The following is a 21,387-nucleotide window of genomic DNA, read 5'->3' as shown; positions in this document are numbered from 1 at the left end:
TATAAACACGAGCGTAGAGGCAAACTCTTGCAGAGCAGCGACACGATCGCGGAACCTGGGGACAGCTGCCTTATGTGGAAGCATATAGCAGCCAAATAATCTAAACCCATGTTTCTGTATGTGGAGGGAAAAACCTGAGGACCCGAAGGGAAATCCACGTGACCACAGGGAGAATATGCAAACTCCAACTATACAGGCTTCAGGGTCGGGATCGAACCCACATCCCTCCTGCAGGCAGGTAACATCCCACCACCACGGCGTCCAGACACAGAAGGCATCGTGTCTGCATCAACCAGACATGATACCTTGTAATAGGTGTCTATTAGGTGTTGGAACATCTTCACACCGGTATTTTCTATCATTAAATAAATTGTTAAGTTATTAATATGCACCAGCACTGCGCATTAGTCATGGAAGAATCCATTTACCATAAAATAGTCGATCTCAATGTCTCACACATTCTTATCTTCAATAGACTTTATAGGATCTTATTGCAAGGTGTTGCACAACAATTATAAAATTGTAGATTAGAGGACAGTGGTTGAAATAAAAAGTGGGGTTGTTATTAAAAGTGGTGGTGTAGTTATGGTAACAGTTAGGAGAAGGGGTGGGAGTGGTTAAGGAGGGGTTGGGAAAGTGATAGGGGTTGGGGTAGTGATAGGGGTTGGGGTAGTGATAGGGGTTGGGGTACTGATAGGGGTTGGGGTAGTGATAGGGGTTGGGGTACTGATAGGGGTTGGGGTAGTGATAGGGGTTGGGAAAGTGATAGGGGTTGGGGTAGTGATAGGGATAATGATAGGGGTTGGGGTAGTGATAGGGGTTGGGGTAGTGATAGGGGTTGGGGTAGTGATAGGGGTTGGGGTAGTGATAGGGGTTGGGGTAGTGATAGGGGTTGGGGTAGTGATAGGGGTTGGGGTAGTGATAGGGGTTGGGGTAGTGATAGGGGTTGGGGTAGTGATAGGGGTTGGGGTAGTGATAGGGGTTGGGGTACTGATAGGGGTTGGGGTAGTGATAGGGGTTGGGAAAGTGATAGGGGTTGGGGTAGTGATAGGGATAATGATAGGGGTTGGGGTAGTGATAGGGGTTGGGGTAGTGATAGGGGTTGGGGTAGTGATAGGGGTTGGGGTAGTGATAGGGGTTGGGGTTGTGATGGGGACTGGGGTAGTGATAGGGGTTGGGGGTTGTGATAGGGGTTGGGGTAGTGATAGGGGTAAGGGTAGTGATAGGGGTTGGGGTAGTGATAGGGGTTGGGGTAGTGATAGGGGTTGGGGTAGTGATAGGGGTTGGGGTAGTGATAGGGGTTGGGGTAGTGATAGGGGTAGTGATAGGGGTAGGGGTAGTGATAGGGGTTGGGGTAGTGATAGGGGTTGGGGTAGTGATAGGGGTTGGGGTAGTGATAGGGGTTGGGGTAGTGATAGGGGTTGGGGTAGTGATAGGGGTTGGGGTAGTGATAGGGGTTGGGGTAGTGATAGGGGTTGGGGTAGTGATAGGGGTTGGGAAAGTGATAGGGGTTGGGGTAGTGATAGGGATAATGATAGGGGTTGGGGTAGTGATAGGGGTTGGGGTAGTGATAGGGGTTGGGGTAGTGATAGGGGTTGGGGTAGTGATAGGGGTTGGGGTAGTGATAGGGGTTGGGGTTGTGATGGGGACTGGGGTAGTGATAGGGGTTGGGGGTTGTGATAGGGGTTGGGGTAGTGATAGGGGTAAGGGTAGTGATAGGGGTTGGGGTAGTGATAGGGGTTGGGGTAGTGATAGGGGTTGGGGTAGTGATAGGGGTTGGGGTAGTGATAGGGGTTGGGGTAGTGATAGGGGTAGTGATAGGGGTAGGGGTAGTGATAGGGGTTGGGGTAGTGATAGGGGTTGGGGTAGTGATAGGGGCTGGGGTAGTGATAGGGGTTGGGGTAGTGATAGGGGTTGGGGTAGTGATAGGGGTTGGGGTAGTGATAGGGTTTGGGGTAGTGATAGGGGTTGGGGTAGTGATAGGGGTTAGGGTAGTGATTGGGGTTGGGGGTTGTGATAGGAGTTGGGGGTTGTGATAGGGGTTGGGGTAGTGATAGGGGTTGGGGTAGTGATAGGGGTTGGGGTAGTGATAGGGGTTGGGGTAGTGATAGGGGTAGTGATAGGGGTTGGGGTAGTGATAGGGGTAGTGATAGGGGTTGGGGTAGTGATAGGGGTTGGGGTTGTGATGGGGACTGGGGTAGTGATAGGGGTAGTGATAGGGGTTGGGGTAATGATAGGGGTTGGGGTAATGATAGGGGTTGGGGTAGTGATAGGGGTTGGGGTAGTGATAGAAGTTGGGGTAGTGATAGGGGTTGGGGTAGTGATAGGGGTTGGGGTTGTGATGGGGACTGGGGTAGTGATAGGGGTTGGGGTAGTGATAGGGGTTGGGGTAGTGATAGGGGTTGGGGTAGTGATAGGGGTTGGGGTAGTGATAGGGGTTGGGGTTGTGATAGGGGTTGGGGTAGTGATAGGGGTTGGGGTAGTGATAGGGGTAGGGGTAGTGATAGGGGTTGGGGTAGTGATAGGGGTTGGGGTAGTGATAGGGGTTGGGGTAGTGATAGGGGTTGGGGTAGTGATAGGGGTAGTGATAGGGGTAGTGATAGGGGTTGGGGTAGTGATAGGGGTTGGGGTAGTGATAGGGGTTGGGGTAGTGATAGGGGTTGGGGTAGTGATAGGGTTTGGGGTAGTGATAGGGGTTGGGGGTTGTGATAGGAGTTGGGGGTAGTGATAGGGGTTGGGGTAGGGCTGGCCGTAGCTGGGGGGTGGGGGTAGCAGTAGCAGGATGGGCTAGGGTTCATTTCCCAGACCTTGGACCTTACCTCCTGACCGTCCTTGCTCTGCGGGGAGCAGAATATCTTGTTGTAGAGCGAGTCAAGGCAGCTGCTGGAGTCGGAGCGGTCAAAGCAGTGCTTGTCAAGCTGCTCCAGGGTGTAGAGGACTTTGCTGATGGTGAATCCTGGCAAACGGCAGTGATGTGAAGACAGAGATGAGCACAGGGTCACACGCAGACCCCGTACAGTCATACGCATACACGCACTGGGGTTGCTGCGTTATAATTTTTCACGATACAATATCAATGATGAAACAATATATCATAGGTTTTACCTGTTTCTGCAAGGCATCAAGTCTGCATTAACCACACAGTGTGTGCACGTTTTGCCACGAGTATGCCTTGAACCCTTGCAAAAGGTATCAATTTGGTATTTAAACATCTTAACACCTGTTTTATTGCCAGAAAGGGTAAAACCTATTCTTATCTTTTCATCAATCCTGATAATGGCAAAGAGGACCCATAGATCTAAAATCAATTTCCATGATATCGTGATATCTGTTACTCTTAATTTTGTTGCTGGAATTCGACTTTGAATTGTATTATAGTGTTTTTGTGCTGCATTTCCAGTACGAATTAAGAACGGTTCTTCAACCGCAGTTCATTCAACTTGAAACGATTTCATTTTTTGCGTGCAAAACACCGTTACAAGAGGTTCGCGGTATATTCGCCCACATTGTTTCGAGCATACATTGTACATGGATACAGCCGACGGCGTAGTGTGGCGAGACAGCTGCCCGATGACCGACGAGGCCTTGGCGTGTGAGATGCTTGCCGAAGAGTGACGTGGCAGCAGTCGGCGAGAGGGCGGTGTGTAACAATTCACTCATCTGACCGTGCCCGTCCAGTGCTCGCCCGAGCTGCATTGGCTTCCGGTGGCGAAACTAATACAGCGAAACCTTGGACCGCGAGCAACTTGGTCTGCGAGTGTTTTGCAAGACGAGCAAATTTTGTAAATGAATATTAATTTGATAAACGAGCGAGGGTCTTGCAATACGAGTGGTGTACGTGTACGCTTTGTCTGCCGAGCGTCACGTGATCACAACCGAGCCGATGGTTCTTCTCTCTCTCTCTCGCTGCGGGATTGTGGGTAATCGTCTCCCATGCTCGGTCTCAGTCGGCGTGCCTCACTCGTATAGTCAACATCCGTGGGAACGTATACTTTGTGTCCAAGTGCAGTGACTGTTCTTTAGTAACTGTTCTGCAACAATGACCCCCATGAAATCCTCAAAAGGAGGCAAAAGCAAGTGTCATTGGATAGGTTCATTGTTAAAGTCGCACAAAAAGAAGATTCCAGTGAGCCAACAGATAGCAGCGATTCCGTTAGTGACAGTGAAAGTCGTCCTACACAATAATAACCGTCCTCCTCTCCTCTCTCTCTCTCTCGTCTCCCTCACACCAGCCACGATTAAATGTAATTAATAAATTTGATTCCTTTATATTAAATTTAAATAATAAAAATATAAAAAGGTATTTAGTATTAATCATTTTTACATGAATATTTTTGAGTTGTGGAACGAATCATCTGAGTTTCCATTATTTCTTATGGGGAAATCGCTTTGATATGCAAGTGCTTTGGATTAAAAACACGTTTCCGGAACGAATTATGCTCGCAATCCAAGGTTTTACTGTACGTTGTAAGGTCTCTCTCATTACGCACAAAGTGCTTGCCACAAATGAACGGCAATACCTCGCTCATCTGGTCGAGGAGCGTAAACACCATCGTCACGCAAACCTTGGTCCATCCTGGCAGCCGTGGCTTTTGGCTCGCCGTCGTACAAAGATGGTCACAGTGCCATCGCGCCCTTACAGATGCGCTTCTATTTAAAGCTTTCGTGACTGCAAGGATTCACCTTCTTTGGTTCTTTCGGTAAAGTCACCACGTAGAATGAGAATAAAACAATAAAATAACACGATAAAATTCTCACGACGTTTCGGCCACAACGCAGACGGCCGCTTGCGTTGTGGCCGAAACATCGTGAGGATTTTATAGTGTTATTTTATTGTTTTATTCTCATTCTACGTGACTTTACCGAAAGAACCAACGAAGATGCGCTTCTGCGTCCATCTGGAATGCTCTTCCTTCCGATATTAGGAAGCCACTGCAGCTATGCCACTTTTAAATAATCTAGATCGAAAACTCATTTCTTTAGAACTGCTTTCTGTGTTTAGTTTGTTGTCCTTCTCCCGCACCTCCAATTCGCACGGTTGGCTCTGTACTGTGGGGAAGAAGTTCAACATACATATGTACATTTGCCAACACATGCAATCAACCATGCGTGTGAGATATTTCACTATTTCAGGTGTAGTGCCACTTTCATGCAAATGTTACTTTTCTGCTCATGGCAAAAAAACTTTACAAAGAAAACTAAGAAGGACGGTACAAAGACGACACACCGCCAACGAGATTAAAAAAAAAAAAAGGTTCTTGGACAGAATTAGGACGTCATGTCGTGATAATTCATCAAACCGTGAGCGGGCGGGCGGGCGGGCAGGGGGGCGTAGAGGTGAAACGCAACACGGCCGCTCACCCGCGGTCGACTCCTGGCACTTGTCGAAGGACCAGCGTACCTCCACGGCACGACCTCGCTGACGGATCTGCTGCTCGACCTGCCTCAACCTCCCACGCACCTACATTCAGCAGCCGCCATCGGCGAGAACGCACGAGCACAATTGCACTCATATTCTTAGTTTTTTCGGTGAAGTCACGTTGAAGAGAAACAACAAAATATATATAAAACAATAAAAAAAATTCTCACGACGTTTCGACCATAACTCAAACGGTCATCATCAGGTGTGTAGGTTTGCATAAATTTAGTTTTAAAACGGCACATTTATTTATTTATAAAAAACGTTGGCGTCACGCGCAGCCATTGGCAGTTTGCCCAGGACTAGTCCATCTATTTTTTTTATTGTTTTATATATATTTTGTTATTTTGTTGTTTCTCTTCAACGTGACTTTACCGAAAAAACTAAGAATATGAATTACTGCAGTCACGAAAGCTTTAAATCAAAATACAATTGCACTCATTGTACAATACGTGTCCTTGATGTCATTTATATTGCAATGTTATTCTGCATTGTTTTAGTTGCACCGCTGACATCACTTCTGGAATGCACAAAACAACACCACACCCGTTACAGCACAGTTCTTGGCTGGGACTTGCGCTGGCACGTGACGTTTCTGCGGAGCGTGGAGATGCGGCTAAACAAACAGCGAGTCAGAATCAGAACCTTTATTTACACTGGTAGAATCCGATGAGCTATTAAGCTTTTTTCCCACAAATGTCTCGTCAGCATTACTGCGCTCACGAACGTCAGCTCTTCAAAATTTTTGAGCATGCGGAAGAGTGATTTTACGTTTCTGTCCCATTTGCGTAGAATTTTACACACTTTTGAGGACAAATTGTAGATGTCAAGGCACCATCGCACGGTGCATGGTGGTGGGGGGGGGGGGAGGGTGGGCAGCAGCACCTGCTGGTTGAAGGCGTTGTTTCCCCCGGGCATTGGCAGGCTGGAGGGCGCAAGTGGCAGCAGGTCGAGTGGTGAGCCAGGCGTATTGGTCTTGCTCTCGTTCTGCGAGTAATTCCACACGAGGGCGCTGGGGCAGCACAGAGTCACCGTCTGCAAGAGAGGAAAAGGGGGCGGCCGGCGGGGGGGGTTGTTATGGAGTGTCGATAAAGGGACGGGCGGATGTGTGCAATAGCTGACGAAGGCGGCCGGGTTTGCTAGTAAAGTCAGAATCGGAATATTTATGCTGGAGGAATCCGATGAGCTATGAGGCTCTTTTTCACGGATGTCCAGTAGGCGCGGGTGAGAACGTCACAACAAACAGTACAACAAAATTATAAGAGTGCAAAGTACAACAACGCCAAGCCAGCAAAGCTGACACCGCGATTGAACTGAGATATCGAGAGTAGTGGGCTGATAGGACTCGGCCAGGTCACCAATGAATGCACACAAAATCACAATTACATGTACAGTGAGGGAAAAAATTATTTGATCCCCTGCTGATTTTGTACGTTTGCCCACTGAGAAAGAAATGATCAGCCTATAATTTTAATGGTAGGTTGATTTGAACAGTGAGAGACAGAATAACAACAAAAAATCCAGAAAAATGCATGTCAAAAATGTTATAAATTGATTTGCATTTAATGAGGGAAATAAGTATTTGACTCCCTCTCAATCAGAAAGATTTCTGGCTCCCAGGTGTCTTTTATACAGGTAACGAGCTGAGATTAGGAGCACACTCTTAAAGCGAGTGCTCCTAATCTCAGCTTGTTACCAGTATAAAAGACACCTGTCCACAGAAGCAATCAATCAATCAGATTCCAAACTCTCCACCATGGCTAAGATCAAAGAGCTCTCCAAGGATGTCAGGGACAAGATTGTAGACCTACACAAGGCTGGAATGGGCTACAAGACCATTGCCAAGCAGCTTGGTGAGAAGGTGACAACAGTTGGTGTGATTATTCGCAAATGGAAGAAACACAAAAGAACTGTCAATCTCCCTCGGCCTGGGGCTCCATGCAAGATCTCACCTCGTGGAGTTGCAATGATCATGAGAATGGTGAGAAATTAGCCCAGAACTACACGGGAGGATCTTGTCAATGATCTCAAGGCAGCTGGGACCAGTCACCAAGAAAACAGTTGGTAACACACTATGCCGTGAAGGACTGAAATTCTGCAGCGCCCACAAGGTCCCCCTGCTCAAGAAAGCACATATACATGCCCGTCTGAAGTTTTCCAATGAACATCTGAATGATTCAGAGGACAACTGGGTGAAAGTGTTGTGGTCAGATGAAACCAAAATGGAGCTCTTTGGCATCAACTCAACTCGCCGTGTTTGGAGGAGGAGGAATGCTGCCTACGACCCCAAGAACACCATCCCCACCGTCAACCATGGAGGTGGAAACATTATGCTTTGGGGGTGTTTTTCTGCTAAGGGGGCAGGACAACTTCACCGTATCAAAGGGACGATGGATGGGGCCATGTACCGTCAAATCTTGGGTGAGAACCTCCTTCCCTCAGCCAGGGCATTGAAAATGGGTCGTGGATGCGTATTCCAGCATGATAATGACCCAAAACACGGCAAAGGCAACAAAGGAGTGGCTCAAGAAGAAGCACATTAAGGTCCTGGAGTGGCCTAGCCAGTCTCCAGACCTTAATCCCATAGAAAATCTGTGGAGGGAGCTGAAGGTTCGAGTTGCCAAACGTCAGCCTCGAAACCTTAATGACTTGGAGAAGATCTGCAAAGAGGAGTGGGACAAAATCCCTCCTGAGATGTGTGCAAACCTGGTGGCCAACTACAAGAAACGTCTGACCTCTGTGATTGCCAACAAGGGTTTTGCCACCAAGTACTAAGTCATGTTTTGCAGAGGGGTCAAATACTTATTTCCCTCATTAAAATGCAAATCAATTTATACATATTCTTAGCTCTTTCGGTAAAGTCACGTTGAAGGGAAACAATAAAATAATCAAATATATAAAATAATAAAAATTGTTACGACGTTTCGACCATAACACAAACGGTCGTCATCAGGTGATGAATTACTGCAGTCACGAAAGCTTTAAATCAAAACAATTTATACATTTTTGACATGCGTTTTTCTGGATTTTTTTGTTGTTATTCTGTCTCTCACTGTTCAAATAAATCTACCATTAAAATTCTAGACTGATCATTTCTTTGTCAGTGGGCAAACGTACAAAATCAGCAGGGGATCAAATACTTTTTTACCCTCACTGTATTTGCGTATTTGAGCTCTGTGAAATAAAATTTTGGTTTGATTGGGATAAAATTTTGGTTTGATTGGCAACGACTTTTTGCAGACAGTATAAAGACAGTCCCCTACCAAGAATAAAGTGGCTCACTGGAAGGAGTAATTATTTGGCATTAATTATTCTTTAACACAATTATACTGTTGTGCATATTGTCTGTAATGTATGTTTTTAAACAATGTATTTTGTCTGCAAGCATGTCCCTCCTGAAAGTCTCTAAAATACTCTAATGACACTGACACATGTGACTGCATGAAACACAGACCACAGAGCATCTATTGGCCTGCAGGGACCTCGTCGGGGCTAAAGGCCGGGCCACCACCGCCGCATCATTATCATCAATCGTGTGCCCGACTGCTGGATAAACAAATGACTGTGGTGGCAGCACACGAGAAAAAGGAGACGTCAAATACATCTTTGCTCTGGCATCTCGAGATGCACCTGCAGGGGAGGCACGGCATAAACAATCAATGATGTTGATGTTGACGATGATGACATGGAGGTGCGCTGCTATTATCGCACACCGCATTTCCGAGTAGAAATATCTTGGGCTTATGACACGCACACATTGCATAACTTGTAAAAAGTAAAAAAATATTTTTTTTATCGGTGGTTGGCGAGGCTTGCCAGCAAGATAGAGTTTCAAATCCCACGACGTTCGCTCAAATAACATTCACTAACGGTGGACAACGCTGCCCCGTAAGACTATCACAGAGGATGATTAATAGCATCCAGCTCAGAAATGCAACAAGAAATGTCGGTTGTGCAATAAACACGACACAATGGCAGCTGGATTTTTAAGAGTACTGTACGCCTTCCGCATTGCACGCCTAACGAGCGCTCGCTTGTACTGGCCATTACAAATGTGTGCCAGTATTCACGAACGGTTTACGGAATTTGGCTGTTATCCGGTATGGGTTTAATAGAAAACATCATTGCCTTTGGACGCACGGCTTGGCGTGTAGAAAATAAATGCTCCTTTCGAATGGAGTTTTCACACATTGTTCCGTCGATATCTTTCAATAAGCGAAAGCCTTCTGAAAATCACACCACCTCTGTGTGGCCACCCCCACTCCGAATCCCTCCTCTCTCCATGCCCCCCGTGAAAACAGACGCTGCTTAACGCAGCTCACATCTGCTCACTCCTTCCTTCTCTCCCCACTCCCTTACCCTTCCCTCTGATCCTTGACATCTTGGCCCTGTTATATCCCATGATTTATCTTATTTATTTCTCCCTTTTCCTTTTTTCCCATCCATTATATCCTTGACTGTAGTCCTCTGTCCGCGGTGTGCCACGGGTAAAAAAAAGTTGTATACTTCTGTAAAACCAGTGATTATTTAATACACACTCTCGGGTAATTAATTAGAGCACATTTTATGCCACATGCAGCTTTCTTTTGCAGAACACTACACGTGAAGAACAAGTTGTATTCTTTCCAGAACCCATACCTTGTGGATAATGAGACATTTAATAAAACATTTCAAGTCCCAGCCTGCACATCTACTAACCTTGACACCTTTAAACTATGTAGGCATATTATAACACACTGTTATGGAGTCCGACACCTTCTTACTCGTCGGCATAAATCGTTTTACAGTGTGCACGACATCTCGTCTATAACACGTTGGACTGCCAAGCCTTTTTTTTATTGCCCATTCCCTTATCCCTCACCCCTGCCCTTGTAGCCAAGGGCATGTCTCGGCGAACACCGCGACCACGTGCCGAGTCGAGGAAGGCGAAGAGAAGAGCGGGAGAGCGAGAGACGCGGCAGCAGCCCTAACACACGGCACCTGCAGCATGCAGCTGAGCCCGTAGATGAGCGAGCGGTGCTGGGGGCACGACTGGAAGTCGGCGAATGCCGGGTGCGTCGGGTTGGCGGAGCCGGTGGGCGGCTGCGGAGGAGGGGTGGATCCCGTGGTCGTGGTCACCGACGGGGTCCCCTGGGCGCTGCCGCCCGCCGGCGCCGCAGGAGCCACGCCGGCTGCGCCGCCGGCGCTGTTCCCGCCGCCGCCGCCCCCCCCGACGCCGGCGCCGGAGGGAAGGCCGAGGAGCGGCGAGTGGGAGCGAGGGCCCGTGCCGTGGCCGGTCATGGCCGTGGCGGCTGAAGGGTCGCCCAACAGCAGCGAGAGGCGGCGGGCGCAGAAGAACGCCAGGCGCCGCGCCAGGTAGGCCGACTGAACGAACTCATCCGAGTACTTAGACGGTAGTGGGCGAATTTGGGGGTGGGGTGAAGAGGATGGAGACGTGTTATTTCTTCAATTATGCTCGTTTACCCAGAACGCCTCGCTCCGTGTCATGACTATTTTCCAGATTCCGATCTAGACAAATGTACGTATGCATGTATACGCTGAAATTCAACGCACCGCAGGTGCGATTTCAATTTTTCGAGAAAAAAATGTAAGACCGTGACACTGGGGCACAATGGCTTACTCTCACAAATGACGTCACAGGCGTCTTTAACGTCCACTGTGAAACAGACGGAGAGGTTTCTATGCAGGATTGCAATGATATATTTTTTCATCCTATATATGACCATGTAGGGTTCACGGTTGTGATGTATGGCTCTCTGAAGCGTTTACTCAACCCTAACACACGGTACAAACCGAAAACTTATCAGACAGCTATGATACGGAAGGCTATACGTTTTCACGGCATAATTCTCGGCTTGTTAGCTTCCCAGTATCCACATTTTTACGTCTATAGTTTTTGCGCTCTACTGCAAGTCCTGTAGGAAAAAAAACATTCGGTAAATATTCGACAACTGCAGTTCATTCAACACAAAGTTGCAATTCACTATTTACAAGTTATTTATTTTTCATTCTTACTTATCCCCCCCCCCCCCTGCTACCACCAAAACAAAAATCCACGTCACACACGGGACACGGCGTAAGCTACCGAATAATTTCAAGGACACGCTCTGGAGAACGGAGCCAACGATAGGAGAGTTCCATGCCACACAGGAGACCAGATGCCACGGTGGCGAGACGTTAATTCCCTCGCCTGGTATACAGAAGGTCATTCATTCGATCCCGACCTTGACGACTAAAATATTTGAAGTTTCCACGTTCTGTCTACCCGTGGGTCGCGTCAATCTTTCTCCGGGCCCTCCAGTTTTAACGTCCGCATTTAGCATCAACGTGCGTTTAGAGCATTTGGCTGCTATGAATTTCCACAAGCCACTTCGCTGAGCTATCAATTTGTGGCCAGGTCGCTCGTGAAAAAAAGCTACGTAGCTCCGATGGGCCTTACCCGGTAAAAATAAAAAAAAGTCTTTATAGTTTAGTTGAGGATCTCTTTTTGCGGCAATGGCCTCGAGTGTGCACTTCAAGGTGGGGGGGGGGGGGTGGAAGAATGGGGGGGAGGGGTGGGTGGGGGCACACGACACCTGCAGAACGAGAGGCAGCAGCAGCTTGAGGAGCTCGTCGTCGGCCGGCTTGATCCGCTCCAGCACCTCCAGCACCCACGACAGGTACTCGTGCCGCTCCAGCATGCCCTCCTGTGGCGGACACACGGACGTCGCGCGCTCGCCGTGTACGAACGCGTCGCACGCTCAACTTCTCGCGCAGCGCACGTGGCCACGACCGTGCGACGTATGGGGGCGCAACAGAGGGTGAGCGCAGCGGTCACGGACGCTAGCTCCGTTACGACATGCAGGTTGGATGAAACAATAGCTACATTTCTGTTGCTTCCAAACGTTAACCCCACCTCCCGCGGTACGACAGCGACCCCGGACAACCCCTTTCCATCCCTAATCGTTTTTTCCCCACCTCTTTTTTAAAATCTAATTTGGATTCTGTTGTTCTTGAATGACAATAAAAAAATGTTAAAACAACTATATTTTTGCAATGAGTATATTAGCGGGGTTAAGGGTAACACCGTGTACGTTATATTGCACGCACAATGGTCATTACTATAATCATCATAATCACGTATTACTTGATCAACTGCACTAATCAGAGGTGCGGGGGAAGGACAACAAACTAAAAACACAAAACAGTTCTAAGGAAATTAGTTTGCACTCTAGATAATTGAAAAGTGGATCGCTCCAGTGGCTTCTGAATATCGGAAGGAAGAGCGTTCCAAATGGCCGCAGAAGTGCATCTGAAAGCGCCACGTGATGCAGTGACCCATGGTTGTTCGATGGCTCGCCCTAAACCGCTGCTGTGAGGATGACCGAGTTCGTGTGAAGAGAGCGATGCACGCTCTCTTCACGCGGGTTATTGCATAGCACACCTGGAACATATAGTGGGCCAGCTTCTCGTTGTACTCCCATTGCTTCATGGCCTGCTCGGCCTCAGGCGTCAAGGTGGAAGGGTTGGTGCCGCTCTGGCCGCCCTGGCTGGCCGTCGCCACGTAGTGCTCCGCGATCTTACTCAGCTGCTCGCGCAGGTACCGTATGAGGATCTGGGTCCACTCTGCGAGGCACAGCGCGCAAAAGTGGGACATCGTTAAAATCCCGATTTGAAGCTTTCATGACCGCAAGGATTCATCTTCTTTGGTTCTTTCGGTAAAGTCACGTAGAATGAGGATAAAATAATAAAATAAAACATTGTAGCTCTGTCGCTTCGACAGGTTTGTTCCTTTCACCTGAAGAAGGCCACTTGTGTTGTGGCCGAAACGTCGTGAGAATTTTGTTGTTTTATTTTATTATTTTATTCTCATTCTACGTGACTTTACCGAAAGAACCAAAGAAGATAGTTAAAATCTTTCCGTGATATAATTTTTCGCGATACGACCGAACAATTCAAGGGTAAAATTAAAAAATATACGTATACTTTTTGGGAAAAAAAATAACCCGGTAACGGTGGAGCTTTTGCTCACGCCACTGCTGGTTGAAGGGGTTCCACTAGAGGGCGCTCTCGCGGGCCCCTCTGTAGGGGATTTTGTTGGTCAGGTGTCTAAGAGGAGGTACCAGTGCCCACACTCTATCCCACTCCACATCGCTGTCCGTTTAAAAACATGTGTGAGACACAGTTAGTCATTCAACAAGAGCCCATTACAAAGAACACGCGGTAGGGGAGAGGCGGTACAGATATTGCCTGGACGACAAGCCCGAGGCCGGGTGCCCACAGGGTAAGGGGAGGGAAGGGCAATTGTGCTCACTGCCCCCGTACTCACATAGGGGGTAGCGGCCGGGAACGTGGTATTTTCAGGGGAGGGGGAAATAAAATAACATACATACGCCGAGTGAACCTGCCATTATTATGGAACGCCCAGAGCAGAGTGGTTTACACATTTATACTGCTGGTTGTACAAGAGGTGGCAGTACCCACACTTTTATCCCACTACATACAGCTGTCCGATCGCTTAACATGGTTCACGCCTATATACTGCTGGCTGTCCAAGAGGTGGGGGGGGGGGCATTTAAGAAACTTGCTCATTGCTTCAACTGCCATGGGGGAGGTTGAACCAGAAACTTCTGGATTGCAAGTCCAGTTTTCTTACCATACGATATCAAGAGCAACCCAATGGGCAAGTACAACCAACACATGCTCCAGCTGGTACTTGGCGTGTAGACGTATTACCAACAGCACCAGTGCTTGCCCTAACGTAAGGTTAAAGTATTCCACGTAATATGGGGCTTTATATGCACTGTACGCACTTCCCCCTAATCCTCACGGCAAGCAAGGCTAACGTGAGTGAGCATGCCAGCGCTTAAGCGTCTCAGCCAATGGATATTCACCGAAGCAACTTTCTATATATTGTACACCATTTTCTAATTATTCTCCGATACTAATGCCAAACGTACTATCTGTGTCATGTCACGGTTAGCTATGTACGGTGCGAGAGAAGTTCAGCATACATACTAAACGAAACAATTTTTATTTTACATGGGAATGTCTACCGAGCTTTGTAGCTCTTTTTCAGAAGCGACCTGGCTTTCACAAATGACAGCTCAAGCGGTGGCTAATCACGTGAAAATTTCTAGCAACCAAATATTCTAAACGCTTGTTTCTAAATGTGAAGGGTAAAACCGGGGGATCTGGAGAAAAATCCACACGACCAGGGGCAGAACATGAAAACTCCAAATATAGGAGGTGTCAGGGTCAGGATGGAACCCACGCCTTCCTCTATACCAGGTGAGGGAGTTAACATCTTGCCATATCTACTTGGGTCTCTCTGCAGAGTTAATACGCCCTTCTTGTTAGAGAATGACCTGCTGAAGTGAATATCACAGAGCTACCTCTGATATTACTTACAGTGGCTTCAATTGCATAGCGTAGAGGGCAGTATTGTCTTTATACCATCTGTCTTTTATTGTTCTTTGTTGGGTTTTTAAAATGTGTGTAGTTTCTGCAATTAGCCTAAAAGTAACATTCGCATGGAAGTGGCAATACATATGAAATAGTTAATTATCTCACATGCATGGCTGATTTCATGTGTCGTGGGAAAATGTACAGCATGTTGAACTTATTCTTAGCCCTTCGGTAAAGTCACGTTGAAGGGAAACAATAAAATAATAAAATATATAAAACATTTTTTATTTAAACAATAAAATATATATAAAACAATTTTATTGTTTTATATATATTATTATTTTACAATTTTTGTTGTATATATATTTTATTATTTTATTGTTTCCCTTCAACGTGACTTCACCGAAAGAGCTAAGAATATGAATTACTGCAGTCACGAAAGCTTTAAATCAAAATTTCATGTTGAACTTCTTGTTCACCGTACACAGGCAACCGTGCGAATCGGAGGTGCGGGAAATTGACGCTAGCTGTGGGCGGGAATCGAACGCGAGTGAACCGGGTTACTAGGCAACGGTGTCCCGAACATTTCGTCGGAAGCTTCCAATCGAGTTCCTTGAGAAGCTCGCGGCAATTGCGGCGAAGCATCGGGACGCCCGTGCCAAATAACACGCATTAAAAGTTCAGTTCCTGAAGACGCTCTCGGCAAGTCTAGGCAAAGTATCAGACAGCACGCCGAACAACATGTACGTACGTATGCATGTTGACCGTACATAGTCAACCGTGCTAATCGGAGATGCGGGGGGAAAGACAGCAAACTGAACACAACAAAAATCGGTATGCAATCTCGATTTCAAAGTGCGTAAGCTCCAGTGGCTTCCTAATTATGCTGACGGTGGAACCTTTAAATGCAGTAGCGTACAAAGAGCAGGCCCAGTATGGAGGCAGTAGTCTGCAGCAGAGTAGATTTAATATAATTTTAGTACAGTAGAACTCCCTTCTCTATCCGTGAAGTGGCTGCGGTATAACCTGGACACACATTGGAGAACCACGAAGCGAGATGCCGGTCACGCAAAATTAACCCCCCCCCCCCCCCCCCAACCAAATGCTTGCACAGGCTCGCCGCAGGGGGGGGGGGCTGGCCTGACACATGGGCCTTCGCTACACGCAAGCGAACGAGCAAGTGGCGGGCCCGCACGAGTCTGCCGCCAGCAGCGAGCGCGCTTACCCAGGCACGGGTCGATGACCTGGCGCTTCTTTATCTTGGCCTCCGACACGGCGGCGTAGTAGGCGCACGTCATCTTGATGAGCCACGCGGCACGCATGGGAGGCACCAGGTACTTGGCCAAGTATCCAAACACCTCCTCCTTCTTACTGAGAATGGGCACCTGTAGAGAGAGCATTGAGAGGATGTTGTCAAAGGGTTTAGAAGGGTGGGAGCAAATCCCTTCTTCTTATTCGAAAAGTCAAAAGTCCCACTATAGCACCGGGGGATCAGCTGCTCGGATTTTTTCTCGATGTGCTTCTTACTCACATCCACTCTCCTCGTCTCTAATCATATGGCATCCGTCACTCTCACCCTTGGTCTCCGCTTGCTCCTTCTGTACGTTCAACTTCTTTCGCACCGTACTTAGCCGACCGTGCTCATTGGAGGTGCAGAGATGCCCTGCATCCCAGTTCCATCTCCATACCCATTTGTGTTGAAAATATTTGTCTAGATTCTTTTGTTATGGATTTGCGAGCAAAATTTGACACGAATGCAATTAAAGAGATTTCCGGTAAACATATATTAAATATGCTCACGAGTGTGTACTACGGGAGTTGTACTGAAAATGGAATTGTTTGATGTCATAGAATTAAGCTACCTGATAGCAGCAAAATGAAGCGCAAGATCAAGATAAACAACGTTATTAAAAATCATCAGAGCTTAACGGTGATGGGAAATTAGCACAGCTTTGTGAAAATGTGTTGATTATGTTACCACTAATAAAAAAAACAAGATTTTGGGTATCATGCATTTAGTTTTAGAAATGCATATTGGAAATACATCTGAATGTGTTCAGCAGTCAAGAAAAATGGGTGAAACTGATCATTTGATCATCGAATCACGATGAGTGATGGACCCTACCTGTACAAGACAAAACTATTGAGTCATTGTTTGGAAATTTCGCCTCCTTTGTCATACACTCTTGAAAGATGTTATTATTAAAAAGGTTTAAAAAAATATCCTCATTTGTCTCGCACCATTTTTTTTAATCAACATATTTCATGATAAACCACAGCACCAAGGAGAAGAACCCAATTTAGTAATTCATTGTCATCGTCAGTCATGGTCAATCGACTGCGGGATGAAGGCCTCCCCTCCAAGCCGCCACCATCTCCAATGACGTGTCAATCCACCCAGCATCGGCACAAAAGATACTTTCAGCGTTCCATCTTCATGGTGGATGTCCCCTCTACAATGTTCCATTCCTTGGCTGCCACTAAAATCATTATTCTTAACCATAGCCCATTATCCCTTCAAGCGATCTGTCCTACCCAAACCCACTTACTTTCCCGAACAGTTTGCACTACGTCTTGATCTGCGTATGTTCTCCAACCATTGCGTTCCTCGAGTCTGTCCCTTAATGTAATTCCAAGCATGCGTGACTACATCCAAAAAAATACGTCTATAAACACCAATAATAAACAGAGCGGCTAAGACAAATGGCAAAAAAATATTCCAGGCACAGTGTCCTAAAATAAACTGCATTAACGCATTCCAAGTGCCGCCTCTTCGGACATAACTTATTAAAATTGCTTTCAATATGAATAATAAAAAAAAACCACTGGTCATACACCTAATATCCAGTCACATAACGATGATTAACGTCGCCGATTAAAGTTACAAAGAAACCGGAGGTGCGAGTTTGGTTGGCTTGCTGGCTGGCAGTACCGACTACTCATCCAAGTTACAAGTATGATTTTTAGGAGTGCCCCACTCATTGGAAACATGAAGCAAATCCAAGTCAGGTCAATTGGGGTGAGAACAGTGCAGCAACCATCGTCACGAATCAATAATTTACAATGCGCAGCGTCTCAAAATGAGATGAAATCCATTTGTTGGGATGACTTCAGACACCCTGTACACAACGGGCTGCCTGCTCTATCAAAATTCATTTTGGCATCTTGGGTTGTATTAATCCCTATTTTTAGTACCAAGCAAAGGAATTCCAGTCAATCTTTCTGATGCCAAGGACGAGTTTCAGATAAACCAAAGAAATTGCAATATCGGATTGTAAGAAATTTTAGGGCCCAAGTTCAGATTTTATTCAATATTTTAATATTTAATTGCATTAAATATGTACAACGTTCATTGTTTATTCACCATATGCCACCATTTTAAGAATTATGAATCGTTGCATTCAAATGTTTTAACATCAGATTTCACAAGTAAAATAATATTGAACGTGAACATTTGTATACTTCTTAGTACTTTAATAACAGGTGACAACACGCCTCATTAAAATGATGTCACTTTTGGCAAGAACAAAAAAAAGCAGAGAAAGTGATGTACTATGAGTGACACCCACCCACTTCCTATGAGTTGGGATGAATACACTCCTGGACTGCTCAGGACCAACACGAAGGACTTGTCAAGAATAATATTGTCCCCGATGCCACTGTGAGCCGGGCACGGCATGGGCTACCCACCTTTTTGGTGAGCCCTGTGAGAGGCTTGTTGCTGGCCAGGTCTGTGAACCAGTTATGAATGGCGGACTGCGAGCGGGCCGTCACCAGCCAGTAGTTGTCCTTTGTGTTCACTTGCGGTTTCTTCTTTCCCGTGTCCTGAAACGTGTTCAGCTTGAACTTCTCCGCGAGTATGTCGCTGAAGTATGCGCCAATCTGCACCACGGGCGGCAAGACCGGCAACAAAATAAGCAAAAAAACAACACTCGTTTTTACAAATGGTTACAATGATTATATCAAGTGGCTGCAATTGCAAGACTGAGTAATTATGCAAAATATGGATTTTTGTAGGCCCTAGTAGCACCTACAGTCACAACTGATAAGCATAGTCTGAGAATGAAGATATCATATAATCACCAAGAAAGTGTCAGATCTCAGAAGCTAAGCAAACTTGAGCCTGGGTCGCACTTGCACAGGTAGCCACCGTGACCCACGCGGAATGAGGCACTCATCCAGCAGCGGATTGACGGAAGGACTGTGTATATAGACATACGCCTTGGGTGATCACAAGGCCATGCAGAGAAAGCCTTGCCTCACATAACCCTGTACCTACGAGAGGGTCGAGCTAAGCCTTCCTCAAACTCGTTTAATCACCACTTGGTCATGCATAGGCTGGTGTTCATCAATTATTATTGCCTTCAAATGTTCTACTCTTTTGTTGTATGATATATTCGGCTAGCCCTTGTGGCAGGTCCTTGAACCCAGCTATTGGCGTGCTCTCGTTGTCTGGGGGTAGGTAGATCACCGCGTGTGCTCCTGCCGTGCGTGCAGTCCCACGAGATCCTCCGGTTTTTCCCTCTCCACATTTAGAAACGTGCATTGAGATTGTTTGGATTACTTCGCTGCGAGACATTTACACATGCCTAAAGCCACTTTGTTGAGCTATCATTTGTGGCCAGGTCGCTTCTGAAAAATAAGTTAATACCTCAGTGGGCTCTGCCGGGTAAGATAAAAATTGTTTAGTTTTATTTGTATACTTTTAAGTGATTTGTTCACCTTTCCGATATTTTACACTCCTATCGCGTTTTTGTATTGTTTGTGGCTGTAACGTTCTGACCCACATCTGTGAAAAAGAGCTTTGTAGCTCATCGGATTCCTCCTCCAGTCGAAACAAATATTCTAAATCCGATTCCGATCTGGGGCAGGCCAGGTTCGCAGTCTTGAGAACTCGCCCGTGGATCTGCACTTGCGGCCCCGAGTCCCGAGGATCACGGGGCAGCAGGTAAGTGGCCGTGAGCCCTGGGCACTCCGGCTCCAGGGCCCACTACTTTCTACCGGCACATCCGAGCCAAGCCATATCGGGGGTCCTCATGGCGTGGCTGGTTTCCCACTAGCTATATGCCATGCCGAGCCGTGGCCAAACCTTCACCCGTTGGCTTTACAAGACAATTGAATGTGGCTTTGGGGGCCACGCAGGGCCAGAGGTGCGGCTAATGAAGCATTTCATTGCATGTGTCGTCAGTCATTTGAACACTTAGAACACGCCACTTTGTGCCTCTACGTGCATATCAACGTATTCACAGTGACACAGCAGAATGTCACACCGGCCATGGTCAATCCGCTGCTGGATGAGAGCCACCTTATCTCGCAATCGTGTGGTGTATTAATCCACACAGAACCTGCGCATGAGCTGAAGTCATCATCGCTCCATTATCTTCCCCTGTAAACGTCCTCTCAGACACGTTTCCATTTCTTGGCTGCCGCTCCCTCATCATTCTTGACCATCAGCCACCATCCCTTCTAAGCTTCGTGTCTTTCCCAATCCCACTTACTTTTATTAACAGTTACCAGATTAAACAAAGTAAATGCGAGTAAGATAAATGCCTTTAACCTGCGTACGTTCTCCGATTCTTGCGTTCATTTTCCTGTCTCAATGCAACTCCAAAAATTAATCTCTCCATGCCTCTTTGTGCACTTTCAAGTTTTAGGAATATACCGATCAGTCGCGGCTGTGGGTGCATTTTTATTGACCAGGGATCTTGAGTGCACCATCACATTTTCAAAAACTGGAACGCTGATTGCAACAGCACAACAAAAGCCGTAAAACACACACTTAAGGTATTGAATAAAATGCACCACGTTGCTTATGCGCACTGGCACTATTAGCTAAGTAATATATAACTGCCAAAGAGATGCAGCGCAGAACCAACAGCCAGAAATCTATTTGCAACCAAGTGCAAGTACATGCAAGTCAAGTACAGCACTGTAAAGGGGACTTTGCATTTAAATACACACCTTAATGCTATAGCAGAGGTGAAGACAATAACACGGACAAGATGCTTAATACCACAATATTTACAGGAAATGAGGCTGATTAGGCACTCCAAATTACTGGTCAGGTGCACTGATAGCAGTTCAATTGTCTGCTTACGGAACTGCAACTACTGCTTGTGGCATTCTGTTACATAATATAATTTAATAAATACCGTGGTAGACTCAACCAGTTGGCGATGCGGAAAGAATTATCAATCAACTGCTTACGGGGCTTCCGAAGCCCCCTACTATCTCTCACTATCCCGCGATGCGACAATCCACCATGGACCTGAACACCAACCGATTTCACCGCTCCATCTGACGCGTTCCTTGCCTTGGCTGCCACACTCCATCGTTATTCTTGGCCTACAATCGCCGTCCCTTCTCGTCATCATGCGTCCTGCCCAAGCCCGCTTACTTTTCTCATCAATTGGAATCGTGTCATTAGCAAGCGTATCTTTATTTTATAATCCGTGCCGTTTCTCTCGCTGTCTCTCAACGCAAATGCAAGCATCTGTCTCTCCAGGCCACTTTGGACACTTTTCAGTTTTAGTTCCAATTTATATGGTTAATGTTCATGTTCTTTTACTGTACATGATAGC

At 46.7% G+C, this 21,387-nt stretch overlaps 1 protein-coding gene across 10 annotated transcripts in view; it reads right to left on the bottom strand.

Annotated features, from left to right (window-relative positions):
- The window catches only part of LOC116954405 (mediator of RNA polymerase II transcription subunit 12-like protein), an 88,703-nt gene that overhangs the window by 50,748 nt on the left and 16,568 nt on the right, over nucleotides 1-21,387 (bottom strand). For all 10 annotated transcript variants that reach the window (XM_076052333.1, XM_076052335.1, XM_076052326.1 and 7 more), the window contains exons 3-10: nucleotides 18,497-18,688; nucleotides 16,032-16,191; nucleotides 12,843-13,024; nucleotides 11,995-12,105; nucleotides 10,400-10,804; nucleotides 6,305-6,454; nucleotides 5,362-5,461; nucleotides 2,820-2,956 (exon numbers count right to left, since the gene is read on the bottom strand). In XM_076052333.1, coding sequence (XP_075908448.1) covers nucleotides 2,820-2,956; nucleotides 5,362-5,461; nucleotides 6,305-6,454; nucleotides 10,400-10,804; nucleotides 11,995-12,105; nucleotides 12,843-13,024; nucleotides 16,032-16,191; nucleotides 18,497-18,688 — 1,437 coding nt within the window. The remainder of the gene's footprint in view (nucleotides 1-2,819; nucleotides 2,957-5,361; nucleotides 5,462-6,304; nucleotides 6,455-10,399; nucleotides 10,805-11,994; nucleotides 12,106-12,842; nucleotides 13,025-16,031; nucleotides 16,192-18,496; nucleotides 18,689-21,387) is intronic.

This window comes from Petromyzon marinus, chromosome 55, assembly GCF_048934315.1.
Source record: "Petromyzon marinus isolate PM22_M1 ecotype Great Lakes invasive population chromosome 55, UKy_Petmar_22M1.pri1.0, whole genome shotgun sequence".
NCBI lineage: Eukaryota > Metazoa > Chordata > Hyperoartia > Petromyzontiformes > Petromyzontidae > Petromyzon > Petromyzon marinus.
This window is presented reverse-complemented; position numbering and strand designations above follow the sequence as displayed.